Genomic DNA, 18,645 nt, shown 5'->3' on the forward strand with positions numbered 1-18,645 from the left:
CTTACTGCAACTGGTTAACTGTTACCTGCTGATAAACTGAACTTGCAGCCATGTGCAGCCATTTTCAGTTGACTTCATTAAACTGGACAACAATTAAAGAACTACTTCCTGTCTTTGTTCAAAAGAAGAATCTCAGACATGCAGAATGTCAAACTTAAACTTATCTGAAGCTCATAGAAATTTAAAGTAAAAGAGCAATTAGAAGATTTCACTCTGACAAGAAAAACTGTGGCATTTCGATGTGAAGAGCTCTCCTCCTAACGTCTCATTAAACTCCTAGTAAAATGTGATAATAATCAGAGATTAATTTGCATGCTGCTCTTTTTATTGTTATCTGTTTCATCCCAATGTCAGATCCACTTACAAAGCCACCCCATTTCTAGGAAGCAATGTCCTAACCCAACTTGTTTTACAACTCCTCACACCTGGAAGATTTTTTTTTCCCGCCATTTTGTTACTGTCATGGTGCTCGCCACACTCCATAGGCATTACATTGGTTTCCCTCTCCTCCCCTAATAGAAATGCAGCCAGTTGGAACATAGGGATTCCTTGGAAATTCCCAAAGTGGTGCAACAGTCTTCCACCCAGTCCAGCTGTAAATAACAGTTATGTCACAGATGACTTGAGTTGCAGTCCATCTGTGAAAATGTAGACCTGTTTGAATTTTTCCTTTTGGTTTCCCATTTGTCTACTACCCAAATGTGTTTGAGTCTTAGTGGGGGATTTCATTGGCAACATGCATTTTTCCTAAAGTATGCTAAATTTATCCTGAAGGATAATTTCATGTTTGTTGCTATTTACCTTCCCTGCATGTTTGCTCTCACCACCCATGTTTGAATTCATGCTTCTTCAGCAAAAGTAGGTCAGAATCAGCCGGCTGGTATCCATAGCTTGGACATAGCCTTTGCGTCACTGCTCTGGATGTGTCCCCTGATTCGGTTACTATGAGGAGATGGCAGCAGCTGTGCATTTGCAGTGGAACAAGCTGTGCCCATGGATTAGTAATTAGGGACAAGAAAAGAAAAAAAAGAGTGGGAGAGAGAAGGCATGATTACTACTTGATGTACATCAGGTCAAATTTCTTTGCAGGTATTTTTTTGCCAACACATATCATTGAACATTAACGTGAGTGAGCATGACCGTGCCCCGTGCTTTTACCCACCCTAAAAATACCTTGAATTATTCCCTGTTTTTCTCACCCATCTTTCACCTCCATTCTGCATCTATTTTCTCCCATTTCTTGATTACTCTATTTTGTTCATTTTTTGTTATTATTTTAAGTTTTTACTTTCTCTCTCTTACTCACTGTAATCCATTTGTCCAACTTACAAAGAGGGCAGCGGAAGGAAGTAGTGGAGGAGAGGCGTGTGTCAGAGTCAGAGAGCGCCTGCTCCAGCTGGAGTCAATATTTGCTTTAGGAATCTCAATAACAGGCCCACAGTCATCTGCATCTCTGATAATGGACTGCCATATGGCTCTGTTGACCCACGCTGTGCTGAGGCTCTCTCTCTGTCCCCATCCCTTCTTGTTTTTCATTTATCGGCTTCCCTGAAAGTCGTTTCATCAAGACCCTTCCTTACTTCTGTATTTTTTTCCCCTCTCCACTTGTCCCCTCGCTAGGTACATCTTGTTATTTTTTTTAAAGCTTATTTTCTTTCTGTCCATCATCCACTAAACCCTGGACATGACCCACCACACAGAGCTGTGACCCGTGTTACCATAGCAGCAGGGCCTGGGATGCCCACTCTTTGTCCAGCACAGTTTCCGGCAAGTGACAGAAAACAGTGACGTTGCATGTCTGGAAGACGGATAAAGAGCACATTAGGAAGTGCTTTTACGTGCTTAAAGTCATGCTGCTCTACTGTGAGGAACAATCAATTAGTCACACCATATTATTTGGCAGCTTTTAGAGCTTTTATATAGCCAATATATACTTTTGAGTATTTCTACTCTGCCTTCTTCTTTCGTTTTAAAGTGTAAAATAGAAGCTTTTATTTTTATGGTGTCTTAATGTTTAAATTTTATATTTTTCTGACACTTTTCTGTGGCCCAAACTGTGTTAAGAACATGTCTCTATGCAGGCATTACAGTTTTGCTTCTTAGATTTGTTAAAGTATTCATACCGCAATCATCTACTGGAGTGTAATTAAGATTTTAGGTGATAGAACAACACAAACACGTACATAACTGTAAAGTAGAAAGAAAGAAATGCATACTTTAGCTAAGAAAATGAAAAGTGCGGCATTGATTTGTATTTAGTGCTCTTCAGTAAATACTTTCCACTTTCCACTGCAATTACATCTGCGTATCTTTTGGGGCATTCGTCTTTCATGTTTGCACATGTAGACACTGACAAGTCTTTTGCAACTTATTGTTTTCATCCACAAGAATGGATTTTTCCATCAGCTCTGACCTTCTTTGTTTTATGCCATTGGATATAAATTGCAGAACAATTTTTTTTTTAGCGTTCTACTGACAATTGCTTTCTTCTGTTCAATTTTACATGAAAACCAGATTTATAGAGCACATAACGAATAGCTGTCCTGTCATTACATTGAGTCCTGGATCTCTGCAGCTCATTCGGAGTCATCACAGGTTTGATGAATGGATGCCGATTCTGAAAAACGGCATCCATTTAGGTGGACAGATATGTGTTGGTAGGTTTTCAATTGTGCAATACTCTTTGGGTTTTGGGACAATAGATGGCATGCCCTTCTTTAAGATGTTCAAATCTTGGAATATTGTTTTGTAATCTAACCCTGCTTTAAACAGTTAAACTTTATTTAGGAATATCAGAGTATAGGGGTTAATTTTAGTTTTGAAAATTTGTCTTTCCACTATGAAGTGAGAAGATTATTCAAAGTTGGTGTCTGATAATATTCATATAAATAGATAAATGTGTTTGCAAGGTACGGTGTATTTTTTGAATGAAATTATTTTTCAGGAACATGTTCTCCTACCTCATCCTTTGTCTTACTCTACCCTCTGTCCAGTTTTTATCCGTTACCCTGAACAGCTTGGCTGTCGTACCCGCTGGTGTGTCTCTGCACAGGTGCCCGTCATCTCTGCTTCGCCATGGTTCCCCTCAAAGCCATTGGTCATGGCTGCCTTGGCCCCTGCTGTGGCGGCATGTGCCCACCACAGGCTTCCTGCCCAGTGACTGTCTAGTCCTATCTATCTAACCCAGACCACAGCCCCTCGGCCCAGTCCAGCCTATCTCAGCTTAGCCTGGTTCATCCTTGGCGTCCACTTCAGCCTAGTTTCACTCTACCCAGGCAGTCATAATGAGATGGGGGAGGAGGGCATCAGCGTTCAATAACTGCGGCTTTGTCTGCTTGGGAGTTCATGCGTTTGTCAAGCAATTTGTCAGGCATTGTTTGAGAAGAAAACATAGTCACAGAGAGCAGTCCGACTCATTCTCGGATATTCGCTCACCCACACATTGTTAAATCTCAGGATACTTACTGTCATCATGGCATCAAATAGCCCTTTTTACCCCAATGGTTCTCTTCACCATATTTTATCCCAGACTTCCTTCCATTCCACAACAGACTTAGCAGGATATATCTATGATAATGATATGATAATAGCTATCAGAATGTTTTTCCACCCTCACCCAGAAGCCATTTTGGAGGCTTATTTATCTATTTATTTATTGGAGTTTCCTCCATTCCAAATCCAGCCATCCATCCTACATGCTGGCTGCCCAGGCCTCAGTCGCTGCTTGTCACTCTGAATTTCAAATGGCTCCAATTTTCCCCCTGATGGCACGGAGAAGTGGCAGGCAGCACATCGGGGAGGGTGGTCCTAGACATGCTGCCTGCAGCAGGGGTTCTATTAGAGAGAGGAGAGGGACGAGAGTAGGTGGAGGAGAGCTTTTCAGCATCACGCCAGCATTGATGTATTCTTTTTTATGATTATTTTGGAGACTGCATTCTCATTTGGGGCTATGTGGCATGGCTGATTGTTCCATTTCTGCTTCTGGCTGGAATGATGATGATGGGCCTGCCTGGTCCAGCTAAGCTAAATCACACCATCACAGTGTTTTATGAAGCAACTATCAGTCAGTTTAAATAACTTTAAGAACAATAATTCAGCCCCTCTCACCGATTATCAAGATTAAATAATAACTTATCAATAAACTTGTCTCTGAAGAGGAAACCTTTCCTTTCATACAGGAAAGGAAAGGTGAGCAGTTGTCATGGGAACAAATACCGTAATATCTTGTGATAATGAATCATTGCCTACCATTTATTAATTGACCAGATAAAGCAAAGAAACCCAGTATAACTAATGAGCAAGAGCAAATGTAAAACATAGCACAACATAAATGTTAACTATAACCTATTTTTGACTGAGTTACAATGGATGGAGAGTGTTTTCAATAAGACACTGATTAAAGCCATAAAACTTCTGTAGAGTGTTGTAGAGTCTCGGATTATCATTTTACAGCATCTAAATGAAAGATTTAGATACTTTTTATTTTCTCATCTGAGATGAAAGATTCCGATGGAAAAAATGCCGAAGCAAATTTTAATTTTACAGAATGGATTATTTTTGGCCAACACAGGAGGTAACGAGCTGACGGTACTCTCAGATCAGCCATCAGATTTTCTTCCAAATGCCAGAGAATCGCAGAAATATAACTTTAGGAAAGTATTTTCCTTCTTATTTAAAACATTGTTACTAAGACAACAGCAACTTAGAAGTTGAAGAATTTGGGATCGCAGAACCAAATTGGTGTGGTAACTTAAACCCATTCACCTCCCACACATGCACACCATTCTGTGCTTTGACTTTCCAGTTGACTTTCTCGAGGCTCAGAACATGTGTACTGAGTACATGTGAAGATGAAGTATACATGTACGTACGTGCGTAGACACTTTTGTCTTTTTCCTGTTCATCCGACAATATCTATGACCTTTAGTATTATCGGAGTCATCTGTGTGTGGTGTGAGAGTTTCCTGCTGTGAGATTTCATAAAAAAGCTATGTAATAATTGCATGTAAAGGGGGAACTCTTGACACTAATGCATTGTTGCATTGACATTGTTTTTGTGTGGACAAAATATTTGCAGCATATTGAGCATATCTTGCATTTATCTGTGTCTAATATATAAATTAATCTTTTTTCTCCTCTACACAGGAAATGATGCTTTTATTAACTTCATGAGTTGTTTCATGTAAATTTATGTAAAAAAAACAAAAAAACTTGAAGCATATACCAGTTGCTTTTATTTATTTTTCCTACACATACTGTTTGCTCCTTTAACGAGTCGCCGCCAGCTACGAGGAGCGAGCACTCTACTTGGAGGCCATTGTTCAGAACCACAGAGAGGTCATGACCTTTGAAGACTTTGCTTCGCAGGTCTTCTCTCCCTCCCCATCCTATTCTGCGAGCGGAACAGGTGAGAGATAAACAAAACTCCCCTTCGGTTCATCTCATTGCTGCATCATTTGTCTCCTGTTTTTTTTTCTTCTTTCTTCGTTTGTTTTCTTAGCTCCCTTGCTACATTAGTCTCCCCTCCTTCACAACACACCTGTTTGCCCCCTTCTCCCTCCCCTCCACTCTTCTTCAACGCCTACGCTCACTGATGAATATCAAACGAAAAGCCCTGGCTCTTCATGCGCTCCGACTGACTTCAAACACACTGCTTTCTCCACTTCCTCAAGCCCCGCTCACGCTACTTTGTTCATCCCTTCTTTTTTTTTTTCAAACTGCATCTTTCCATGCAATTACTTCCCCCATGAATATAAGCAGCCTCTTAAATGCCAGTTGCAGAGTGCCTGTTTGTGTTTATGTCTGTGTGTGTTTCCTCATGAGCTCAGTCACTAACACTTAAAAGATCTGACCGACAAACAGCAGCTCGCGGATGTCAGCACAGCCCTCTTATCAGTCCATGATGAATAGAATGGAAAACGTGTCTTATCTTGTTCTTCCTCCTTGTAGCAGCTCTGATCGATCTGCAGCAGCCCTGAAATCAATACAAGATTGCACTTTTCTACTCTATTGGATCCCGACACACATTCTGTTTTGACAAGGAAAGCACTTCACAATACCACACCACAGATGCCTTGTCATTTTCAGATATGTCGGGGCTTATACGTATTAATGGTGCTTTAGCGTGCATGCAGTGTGTTTACTGCGAGTGTGGACAAGTGAAAATTAACTGCAGTCTATTTTCCAGTGTTTCTGCCGGTGTGTTGGACTTTAGAAAGGAGCAGGTGTGACATTCAGGCAGGCAAGAAGTTGTCAGTCACATTTCCATATCGTTGGCCGCTCCTTCCTGCAGAGGTGTTAAATCTCCTTCAGCAGCAAGAAAAAAATACCCACACATCGAAGGAAAACACATTTCTCTACAGTGTTAAAATTTGTATATTGATATACAGTAGGATTGTTAAAAAGTCAGTAATTATATCACGTTTTAAATTCACATATTTTAGAAATCCAGCATAAAATCTTATTTACACATAATCATAACACAATAATAAAAAGTGAAATCACAAAAAGCAGATGTTAATTTAGTTAATTTTTCGATTAAAATCACAAACTTTCAAAGTACAATATATTTAATCAGATTTTTTTTTGATTAACAGGTACAAAGTGCTGCATATTTGTGAAGTAGAAAAAAATACCTGGTTTTCAAATTACAGATGCAATTTGAAAAGTGTGGCATGCAATTGTTTTTTGCCCACCAAGTAGAGAACATGGTTCTGTCAATTTTGGTGCGTCACCCACATCCTGACACAGCAAACCAGACCCAGTCTTATCACCATTTTTAACTGTGTAGATTATTTTCTCTGTTTTGAAATGCTGTTAAATGTATTGGGATGCACACCTTCTTAAAAGTTCCACTTTTGTCTCACCATTTTCTCAAAGTCTTGTGAATCATCGAGTTGAATTTGGAAATGATGTAATGCAGATTCACAACATCTGCAGTGCTGAAGATGTTGTTTTGAGTTCTTCAGTGACCTTCTAGCATTGACACTCTCTTGAAGCATTTTTGATATTCCAGCATTTTCTGGTTAATTTCACATCAGTTTCATGTTTTCTCCTTTTTTGGAAAGCGACTCACTCTTTCGTTCACAGGAGCCCAAACTTTCGGACTGTCGAAGACTTTCTCATTTGTTCTTGAATTTCTTTTAATCGGACCATTATATGTTTCTTTTTCAGATTTTTTAGCTGACTCAAGTGATTTGGTGATTCTTCAAGTCAGACAGTAATCAGACCAGACAAAGAAATTTATTGATAATTTAATGGGGCCGGGAGGACTAACTCTTTCGTTTCACATATGGACAAATTGTTTCTGATAGCTTTTTCCCTTAATAAATGAGCCATCATTTTATATTTACATTTGACAAAAAAGAATAAAGAGGACTTTTGGAGGAACATTTTTTAAACATGTAACTATTGCCAGTCAAGTTTGTATAGATTTTACACCCAACCCCTACACAAGCATTATATGTGATGTACGTCGAGGTAAAAACTTGGCTTAAAATTGCTCATTAATTATCTGCCTAAAATGCTGACTTCTCAGTTCTGAGAACCCTCAACACCATGCAAGGCTTATAACTTTGTATATTATTTCATTTAACTGTGTTAGCTGGCTGACCGCTCTCCATCTCACACTTCTGTACAGTGCTCTCCAGTTTCTTTCATTCGTGCAGGGCTGTGTTTATATGCAACTTTGTCCTCCCCATCTGCTTGTCTGTCCATCCTGCTACGGCTGCCATTGCTGCCACTAACATGTCATCCATCCTCCATGACAGCGTGCAGGCGTTGGCCGGGGATGGTTTGGGACATGGAGTACCCCTGGGCCAAGCTGGACTGTAAGACTGCCTGTTTCCTTCATATTTGGCATGGCGTTCAGCCCATTGACATCCCCCAATCAGTCGTTTGATCCTGACATCATCAGATCCCTAGAGGCTGCGTTTCATTTCTGTTGATGCATCCAGGTTTTGATTCCAAGTGCAGGTCCTGCATGCTGATTTGAACATTACAGACATAACATACAGTCTTGTACAAAAGTATTCATACCATTTGAGCTTTTTTATATTTTGCCACATTACAACCAAAAACTTCATTGTATTTTATAGGGGGTTTTTGTCATTGACCAACCCAAAGATATATGTGAAGTGGAAGATAAAGAATACACAGCATTCAGATTTTTTTTCACAGATGTGTACTCGGCACCCCTGAGTCAGTACTTTGTAGAACCAACAATTTGTGCACTTATAGCTGCAAGCCTTTTGGGATCGGTCTCTACCAGCTTTGCAAATGTAAAGACCTAAGTTTCCCCCAGTTTTTTTTTTTTATTCCCGGTCAGATTGGATGGAAAGAATCTGTGAATGAGTTTTTAGGCCTTGACGAAGGTTCTTGATTAGAATTAAGTTTGAATGTTGACTGGGCCGTCTAAATGTATGAACGTGGCTCGGTCGTTTTATCTCTGGCTGTATGATTAGGATAATTTTTGTGCTTTAAAGTAAACTTCTCGTCTTAGTTTTTTTGCAGCCTGTAACAGGCTTTATTTGAGGATTGCTCTGTGTTTTGCCCCTTTCAGCTTCCCTGACCTGCCATGTTTCACTATAGGAACGGTGTGTTTAAGGCGAAGTGCAGTGATGACTTTTTCACCATGCATTTAATATTGGTTTCACTTGACCACAGCACCTTCTTCTACTTCATTGCTGTATGTTCTATGTATACCAAACTTTAAACATTCTTTATAAAGTTTTTCTTCTTGCCACTCTTCTATAAAGGTCAAACTTAAATATGCTCAAATAATAATTGTCCCAATTGGTTGCACTGGATTTTATTTACAGGTGTCAATGTATATGAATATGTTTTGTTTTGGATTTTTTGGGGGGGGGTTTGCATAAAATTTTAATAAAATTTAGTAGTGGTTGTAATGTGGAAAAATGTAAAAAAAAGTTCAAGTGGAATGAATATTTCTGTAGACCTGAGCCCACATTCATCCTTTACTTTATTGCAGCTGCTGTTATTCTCAATGTAACTTCACTCTCACCATGCAGCCTCTGTGCAACATCATGGCTTCCTGCATGAACCGGTCCGTCTATCCCACAAACTCTCCATCAGTGTGTTACACTTTCCACTGCTTTACTTCACTCTTTAGTGTTTTTCTTTTTTTTTGTGGTCATTTGCCGTACTTCTTAAAATGATTAATGGCAGAGGAGAAATAAAGGTTCTCTCAGGATGAAACTACATAAAAGCTGCTGTGACCCTTTGAGGTGCCCCAGCATCTTTTGCTCTTTCACCCAAACTGCTTTTCTGCTCGTAACATTGGCGGTAAATGTTTCTAAGTCTGTTGTTTCCATGTGAACTGCACACCGTTTGTGCACTGGCTTTCAAAATGCTCTATTTTTTTTCCTTTTTCAAAGTCTGTGTTATTGGGCACCATCAAACATGACGGTACCTTCAGAGAAATGCCACTTGTTCATTAACTCATTATCCAGAATTGGTTAACCCCCTCTTTTTTTAAAGCTCTGAGTTACAACTAACCACAACACCACACATGCTGCCTGAAGCTCCATCCATCGAACTCCCGTGAATCATTCAAATATTTGTATTTTCAGCAGCAATGTGTTGCGTTCTGTTTTTCTGGTGTTTCCACTTTTTTTTTTCCTCACAAATGAATATGTACTCTGTTTTTCCTTTTTAGATTAACAAAAATATCTTAAAGGTCCAAATGCTAGATGTGGTGAAGGTAAGCCAAAGTCGGACTGGAAGCTTGTTTCGGTCCGACTGCTTTACCTACCCTTCACTCACCCTGACTGTTTTTACTCAAGCCGCTCTTCTTTTTAAATTCAGTACTAACCAAGCTTTATTTACTGAATGCGCTTCAGAATGGGAAAAGAAAGAGAAACCGGGCTGTTTATTTGGGGGGTGTCCTACTGTTTAGACCAGGCTGGTAATTGAGAGCGATGTACGGTGGCGACAATTAGCACCTGACTAAGTAGCAGCATGAACAATAAAGCTACACTTCTGGCCCTTGCTTCTGCATGTGGTGCGCCTTTATCTCTTCCCCCTGCAAACACTTTTCTCTTTTCTTTCTTTCCCTTTTTTTAGCCCCCCCCCCTCATTTCCTCCTGTTGGAGTGTGCCTGTTTGCCTGGGGCATACTCTGAGACTAACACCTGCCGCACTGGAAGACGTCTTTGTCATCTAAAGCCTTGTTTGAACTGCTGCACTGGGGACCAATGGGAGTGCATGGCCATTTAAAGGGTCCCTTTTTTATCTTTTTGCCCTTTTTATCAATCTTTCTTCTTTCCTTCTAAAACAAACGAGACTGCAAGGGTGTGCGGGGGGGGGGGGCTAAATGTGTGGGTTCAAAACAAAGAAATATATACATTCAGATAACAAAATTCCTCTTGATTTAGGATATTTTGCTATAATACTGTTCGCTGTAAATATAAATCTGAGACAAATGCAGCTGTAGCCATGGCTGGTATAAGAACCTTACAGTTCAACCTGGAGTAAAAATACCATTACTTCTTGATATTTAACCAATAACGTATCGCTTGTATGTAATGAATTGTTTTATTCAAGAGAGAAAAGCATCAGGTATTCCTTCTGCTGATAATATACTGGTAATTGAATATTACTGTTAACAGGCCGGTTACTGGTAGACTGAGGGTTTAAGAATGTGACATTTTAAAGCTGGTAAAAATTTGACATCAGTTTCACAGGTTAAAGTCAGAGACACCACAAAAAATCCTGGAGTGATCAGAGTTTTTTCCAGAAACATAGAGAAATAGGGGAAAAAACAGCACTGTCTTTTCCCCATTTGTTACTGCCAGTCAGCTGACTGAAAAGATGTTGTTTTGTTTAAAAAACTGACAGAAAACACCAGTTTGGGTGCTTGGAAATACTTTATATGTTTTATTTTTACATTTTAACTCTTTCACATTTTGTGAAAGAGTTAAAAGAAAATAGTGTAATCGTTTTCTTTCAATCAGCTGACTGGCAGTGCACAGCATCAAATGGGGAGTTGTTCAAGGCTGCATTACTTTATCCTTCATAAAGAAAAAGAAAACTGATCAGTCCAGCATCCATCTAAATAAAGGAGTTAAAGCCTTTGATGTGTTGGAAAACTTCATCAGCTTTCAACCATAACTTTTTAAAACGTTGGTACCAGTAATCAGTACTTGTTGAGCGTGTTCTACCTTAAACAGCTTCCTTTTATTTGGCCAAATGTCTTTACGGAAGATGTGGGGGTTTTTTATTCACTGCTGGAATGAACGCCTTCCAGTGAAGATTATAGGAATGCAAAACTTCCCCGCCACACAGCTTCAGCCAAGCTTGTCCCTCTTTTACATTTAAATGCCGAATTTTCAGAATGCAGTTTCACCTCCCCTCCTGTAGCCCTGCACAATGCTCACACCCAGCGTTCCATCCTAAGCCCGGCCTCCTCTCCCAGCGACCTGCAGCGCTGGATGCTGCTGGTGTCCACTGTGCTGCCTGTGTCTGTTATTCCTGCCATCTGCCATTTCTTTTAGCCGCTGCAACTTGAGATGCCTCGGAAAAATGGCAGGAAATAAAAGGATAGGAAAGAAAATAGGCAAGCAGATGCCACCTCAACAAAGCAGAAAAGTTGTTTAAACGGGCGGAGGGGGGAGACCCCCCCAGTAGTTCGGATTTGGTCGGGGGCGCAACGAGGAAGTCGATGTTCACAATACTTGATTGTCCTCAGCGGCATTATTACCATTAGTCGTCCCATAATCACTGATGGGAACTTTTTTTCCCGAAAAACGACAAGGTTCTACAATGGGAAAGCTCCAATATTCACAATAAAAGTGTAATGTGTAATTTTGTTTTCATTCAGAGCATTTTGCCATCACGCTGTGAACTGGATGCTTTCCTTCAAGCTGGAAAGGTGGCCTTTCTTTTTGCATTATATAAGCAAGCCAAGAGGGGCAAGGAGGGGACATGGGCTTCTCTTTTAGCAAGCTTTGCTTTTCAGCAGCATGTGGAAAAAGAAGCATGTAACTTTTATAACGGGCTGTCTAATTCCAATTAACTTGAGTTGAAATAATTCAGATCCTAACCAGTGTTTATTTTTCTTTTTGCAGCTTCGGTCGTAGCTTTGTGAATGTTGGTGAAAATCCTATGAACTTGGTTTAATGAAGAGTCAGATGCATGACACGGCATGCTGGGATGAACATCGTACAGACAGTTTGTGTGAAGCTGCTAAACTTCTCTCTCTGCAAACCCTTCATCCATCTCTCTGCTAGGATCCCTGACTGGCAGCGTGAGCCCCGAAGGTGGAAATCCGACAGCGGAGTCGGCCGAGCAGGTGTCTCCCACCCTGCCTCGTTCCACCAAACAGAGAGTTTCGGGAAAACTCCGCAGATCAGCGAGCGCTATAAGCAAATCTTCAAACTAAGCTCTTCAATCTGTCCCCCATCCTCAAGAGTGAAGCCTTGAATCTGCTGTGGAAGAACCTCAAACACCCTGCCGGGACTGCAAGATTGTTATATTTTTGTCGTTTTTTTTTATTTTTGTGTCGTATAAACATTCATTTGAGCGTGGTGTCATTTTTAATTTAAGTGGCTATCAGTGATTTTTGTCTCTACATTTCAGTTTGCTTTACTGGCTTAATTGAGACAGGCACGAGACTAAACCATGTTTCATGATAGGAAGACTTAAGAGTCTTAATGCAATCTGTGATCCAAGTGTGACTTTTATTCTAAGACTCTAGAGCTCTCTGAAAGCGCTAGAAAAACTGATGTTCTTACTATAGTAAGGAAATGGGAGACTGCTTCAAGCTGTTTCATTGTCAGATAATTCAACACTTTATGTAAAGCACTGAATGACAGTTTGTGCTAAACTTGCACAGGAGATTGGTGTCCTTTTAGATATTTGTATTTTACCTCTTTTTGCACCCGCCACTGCCTTCCTATGCCAGTGATTCCACATCAGGTGAGGTCTCAAGCTCTTGTCCTCCTCTGTAGCACCATTTCATTCAACGTTTGTGGAAGACTGATTGCATTTTCGGAAACTTTTCCAGGTGGATAAGTATGCCATGCACTACCACACCTGGGCACATAGTCTATGTAGTGTCCGAGTTGTTTTTTGGTTTTTTTTTATCTGTTTGCTTTCTTTTCACCCCATCGTACAATCGATGGCATCCTTCTAACTTGAAATAAAATTTTTTTTTTTTTACCATTCTCATTTTCCACTTTAAATGGATTCCAATAGATTTTGTCACCGTTTGATTTATGCAACTCTGCTGGAATGAGAAAAGACCACGTTTATAATCGTTATATGATGTCATTAACCTGGGCTTATGTCCGGTAATTGGATAAGTTTCCTCCTGTCTCTTTCCTCCGCCATCAGTTTTCCCTGTCCTGTGATGACACTGACATTCCAACATTCCCAACCTACCACTGTGTTTTGCACTCGCTTATCACTAGCATTGAATGTTCCTCTTTTGTTGAGTTTGTTTGGGATTCAAGTTGCTTTCATTTGTTTGTTGTTTTTTTTTTCTTCTTCATTTGCTAAATTGAATGAATTGATTAATCATTTTGTTGTTGTAATATGAATCCTGTGCTGTTTAGAGGAAAAAAACGCCAGACCCTCAGGTGAAACCTTACTCCATGCACTGGTGTGTGTGTGTGTATATATATATGTGTGTGATGTATGTGACAGTTTAGTGTTTTCATGTACTCGAGTCTCTCTTATGAAGCTTCTCACAATACCTGTGTAATAAGAAATGCCGATAGATCTAGAGATGCACCAACATGAGCTTTGTGGCTGATTTTATCACATCCAGATTTTTCTTCAAAATCTATGATATAATAGCCTTCAAAGTATTTTTTCTATTCTTCTGACTTTGACTGGTTGCTGTAAAACAGGTTTGAGGTTTGTTTTTGTTTTTTTAGAAAGGCCAAATGATTGAGTTGACATTTAAAACTGGCTTTTCAGACTTAAATTAGCACAGTTGGTACAACTAAAATAACTAAAACAACAGACTCCATGCATATTTCAAGATAATGTAGATCCTTAATGATATACGTCTGTTTCTTGAGAATTGGATTATGTTTTACAAATTTTTTTGAAGGAAAAGTAAAAAATCTTGTTTTTCTCATTTTCATTAATTTCAAACTGTGTTTTAAAGAGTCGCTCTTGGCTATAGAATAATCTGGTTCAGGTTTGAGCAGTCATCTATTAATAAAGTCTAGACTCAATAAAAACAGTTAAATTGCCCTTTATTTATCACCAATGAGATGATTCAAAGAAGATTTTAGCTTTAGCTTTGCTAGCAGCTAATTATTAGCTAGTCGCAGTCTTCTGTCATTCCTCTTAAATCCATTATATTCAGTCTGTTTATCTGCCACATATTACTACCTGAGTACCTGGTTTAACACACCTGGTTTAACCAAATGATCTTGGTCACCCTGACATCTTTATTAGGCAACTCTTTTAACACAGCAGCTGAAGAACTACGTCCTTTTTAACTTCAAAATTAAAGCTGCAAACATATGCACTGGGGGACTCTTATAGTAATTGTTTATTTTTCGCCGTGAGATATTCTGATAGCACTTGGATAATGCTACTTAGACTGGCTTCACTGGGAGGAGAAATAGTGTCATTTAATATCTTAATGTCCTGCTGCAAATACTTTCCAAGTCACCACATCCATGACAGATAGTGGCTGAAAGCTCAAAAAGATAAAACAAGCAACTTTTCTGCACTCTTGCTCTCTCTGCTTAATATAGTGGAAAGTCCCTTATGTCTGTGCCTCCTATGACTTCATGACTAAAGAACTTATCGAGACTGAAAATGGCTAACTTTGAGTCGTCTTTGTTCAGTAACAGCATCCACACCAAAGTGTGGTGTTGCTAGATATGGCCCACTAGAAAATAAGGTTAATTTTGATGGGCTGCTTCAGCTGTAAATTGCTGGAAAAGCTCATTTCTTGATGCATCTCTAAATTTAAGACTTATTTTTCCACTGTGTTGAACATTGTCTGATCATCTCATTGGTATAATTGATCCTTCTCCTCCATCATCTCTAAACAACCATGTCTTGTGCCTCCCACTAAAACAACAGGTGGACTTAGGATTTTTTATTTTTTTCTTAGCATCTCTCTCCATCTTCATCTCAGAATGGAGTGTAACCAACTCCTGCTCTTTCCCATGATCCTCTCTGTCTCCATGTGTCCTCCTGAGGCCCCGGCTGCTTAGGAGGGGGTTGAGTTTGGGTTTAGGTGGCGTGCCAGAGCTGAACTCTCACCAGACCTCTTAGCAACAGCCAGGCCAGCAGCACTCACAACCTGCACGCTCATGGTTGTCATGGCAGCCAGGTGTCCAACCCCCATCCCCACTCCTCTTTCCCCTCCACCCTCCAACACTCACACTGTACACTCACACTTTCTGAGAGCTCCACCCAAGCTGCAACACTATCCCCATCTGTTGCACTACTATGCCTTACCGTCTTTCTCCAAGATCTCACCTCCTTTTGTTTGCTCATTCCTACAGCAGAATATGGGGAATCCAAACATCAGGGGGTCTCGCAGAAATGTTGTTGTGCTTTTTATTTGGTTGTCTTTTTGAAGAATGTATGAACATATAGGCCTGGATCGCAACTGTGGTTTTTGGTTTTTTTTTCCCCGAAGTCTCTCGAAGGAAAAACCTGCTATGTGGATCTAAAGATTGTAGCTTGTAGAATTATGTGTTTTGAAGGGATGTTTTACTCCTCTTTTAGTGGCTTAGTCGCTGGAGGTGTTCGGACCAAGATTGTGTGACTTATATTTGTGAAGAAAATGAGTTAGTCCTTAGACGTGTTATTTTTCTCTTCTCGTTTTAGAAATCCTTGTACATTGTGTCAATTTCAGGGGCCTCATTGCCCTCTTAATATAAATATATTAATGCCTGTAATATAATCTTTGTATAAGAAAGCAAAAAAAAAGCTTGAAATTTTCATCATTTGTCAACATATCAAAACTGTTTTTAATGACCGAGGTCCTGCTATCTTCACTGGAAATGTGAAAATTGAAACATTTCATTAAATCGTTTTTAAAATTCTACGTTTTGCTGTGTTTCTGACTGGGAAGTTGCTAATGTGGGTTTTTAATCTGTGATGCTGCTGTCTCCGTGGGCTTTCTGACCCCAGCCCGGCTGTGCCATCAGCAGCAGGGGTAACCTGACCCTCCTCCCATCTGTCTCCCCTGCTGCTCAGACCTACTTAGAGGAGGCCTGCGTAATGGAACCTCACCAGGAGGTACAGGTGCAGCGGCTGCAGCACCTACAGGTACCCCTACCTCTCCTGGGCCACATAAAGGCACACGAAAAAGCACTTGACCATAATTGGAGCCCTGAATCTGTATGTGTGTGGGGAATAATCCTAATGTTACCTAATTTTCACCGGGCTCAGCGCTCGTCATTGACTTTAGATATGTTACAGCAGAACAGGCTGACACTGTGATTGCTGCCTTGTATCATTTCATGTCTTTGTGGTCCATTCTCGCGCTTCAAATATCTCTCCGTGTTGCCGAGGGAGATGGATGCTTGTTAAAATAAAAGAGAAAAGAAGTTTAATTTGCTTTGAACAGGTGTGGAATATTAATAAAACATGGTTAACTATAGTATAAATCAGGCCAGAGGAGGTTGAGGTGAAAGTATTTTTGGGGGTTTTTTAGCTGTTGGTGGTCGAGGTGATGAAAGTCTTTCTAGTATTTATATTATTTAATAATACAAAGTAATACTTGTAGGTACACATTTCACTGATTTGCATTATTTATTTTAACTACTCTTTTGTGTATAAAATTTTTAACAGTTTGTCACTTGTACACCTACACATCTGTAGTCTTTTGGATTGGGATTTTATATGATAGACCAACACAAAATAGTTCATTCTTGTGAAGTGAGGAAAGTAAACACAGGTACAAAAGAAAGATTAAGACAGGTCAAGGTAAAGGTTGTGGAGAAGTTTAAACTAGAGTTGGGTTATAAAGGGATATCCCAGGGTTAGAAAAGTTTTCATAGCACTGTTCAATATATCATCCAAAATCAGAGAAGCAGCCAAGATATGCCTGGAAACTGGAAACTGGAGGAGCTACAGAGATCCACATTCATAGCTGGCCTTCGTGGAGGAATGGCAACCAGAAAGCTGTTGTTGATAGAAAGCCACTCAGTTTGTCACGACCCATCTAGGGAACACAGCAGATATGGAAGAAGTTGCTCTGGTTAGGTGAGGTCAATGTTAAACTTTGACCTACAAGTAAAGCACATCATCACTACAGTGAAACATAGGAGTGGCAGCAAAATGATATTGAGGCACTAGGTAGGTAGATGGAGCTAAATGCATGGCAGAAGTCTCTGTTCATTTACCAGCAGGACTGCAGAGCTATAATAAGGCATAGATCAAAACATTCATGCAGACCTAAATCCAATTTAGAATCTGTCAATACTTTAACAGATTATTTGCATCCAATCTGAATAAGCTTTTTTTTTATTATTTTTGCATGAAAAGAGGCAACATTTTAAGTTAAAAGCTGATAACTATACCCAAAAATACTGGTCTTGCAAAGTCGTGACTTGAGGGAACTGAATTACAAATCCATGCCTCACTTTATATCCATTTCCTTTCGCATCATGCTTATGCTCTACTGTGTCCTCTTTGGCTGAAATGTGACGAAATCTGAAAACCCCCAAGGATGTAAACACATCTGCGAGACGCTTAATGTCCTGAAAGTTTGTCCGGCGTTTGATTTTGGTGCTACAACACGAGTGCCACAACTTCAAAAACTTCAAGGCGTTTAAGTTTGAATTGACGCGTCTTACTTCGAGCTTCACGTGTCCTGCCGATCTAAATTCACTTGTGGACCTGATGATTCACAAATCATCTTGCAACTCAGGAAAAATCAAACCCAGGGAGTTTCTCTCTGTCTTTTTTTTTCTTCTTCAAGAAGCAGACAGATGTTTTACTGCTCCAGAGGTGAGCTCTGATCCACCACCTCCTTTGTCCCGCTGTCATGTCCTGACATGGTATTAAAGGCAGGAGGGGATTTATGATAAGGCTCTAAGTGCTGCTCTCCTCTCTTGAGCCTCTGCAGCGATGATTTACAGAAAATCGCTCTGATGAACGGGGGGACTGAATGCGGAGGTTCGGTTCCGACGTTAGTTATTCACGGGGAGAGTCTCCGGTTGACGGATTAAACTTTCAAGCTTTTAAAGTGTAAAACTTACAAATGGAAATACAAGTCTATTTTTTACCCTAACCGGTAAATGACTCGGACATAAAGGTCAGACTTGACTCTCTTCCTATTCGGTTTTGAGACATTTAAACAAATAAGTTAAATAAGTTTGCGAACTCTTTATTTAATCGTCCTGGTGTGCGCACATGATAAACCTATCAGTTTGCGCAATTAGAATAAAAGAAAATATGTTATAAATTAGTTTATGTAATTTCTAAAAGTCGGATTGTTGTTTTTTTCTTTTTTTTTTTTTTTGCTGCAAACGTTTTCTGTTTTCTTTGGATTGTTCTGCTTTAATGTTTGAAGTGAGAGGGTACAGACACCATAAAAAGCATAAAAAATATTATTTGGATTAGTTAAGTGCATTCATTCCTACAAAAATATTTTTTTTCTTAAAGGGAGTAATTTGAAAAAGTTCAAGCAGCCTGCGTG

At 39.8% G+C, this 18,645-nt stretch overlaps 1 protein-coding gene across 7 annotated transcripts in view; it reads left to right on the forward strand.

Moving 5' to 3' along the window:
• ralgapa2 (Ral GTPase activating protein catalytic alpha subunit 2) overlaps positions 1-16,044 on the forward strand; it is a 109,731-nt gene extending 93,687 nt beyond the window's left edge. For 3 of the 7 annotated variants that reach the window (XM_014468804.2, XM_023352137.1, XM_023352136.1), the window contains 2 exons: positions 5,286-5,407; positions 12,248-16,044. In XM_014468804.2, coding sequence (XP_014324290.1) covers positions 5,286-5,407; positions 12,248-12,399 — 274 coding nt within the window. In that variant the 3' untranslated portion in view covers positions 12,400-16,044. Of the gene's footprint in view, positions 1-5,285; positions 5,408-7,769; positions 8,861-9,676 lie in introns of those variants that run through there. The other 4 variants (XM_023352134.1, XM_023352135.1, XM_023352133.1 and 1 more) reach the window with 4 other exon arrangements.
• The last annotated feature ends 2,601 nt before the right edge of the window (positions 16,045-18,645 follow it).

Source organism: Xiphophorus maculatus, chromosome 19 (genome assembly GCF_002775205.1).
Source record: "Xiphophorus maculatus strain JP 163 A chromosome 19, X_maculatus-5.0-male, whole genome shotgun sequence".
Taxonomy (NCBI): Eukaryota; Metazoa; Chordata; class Actinopteri; order Cyprinodontiformes; family Poeciliidae; genus Xiphophorus; species Xiphophorus maculatus.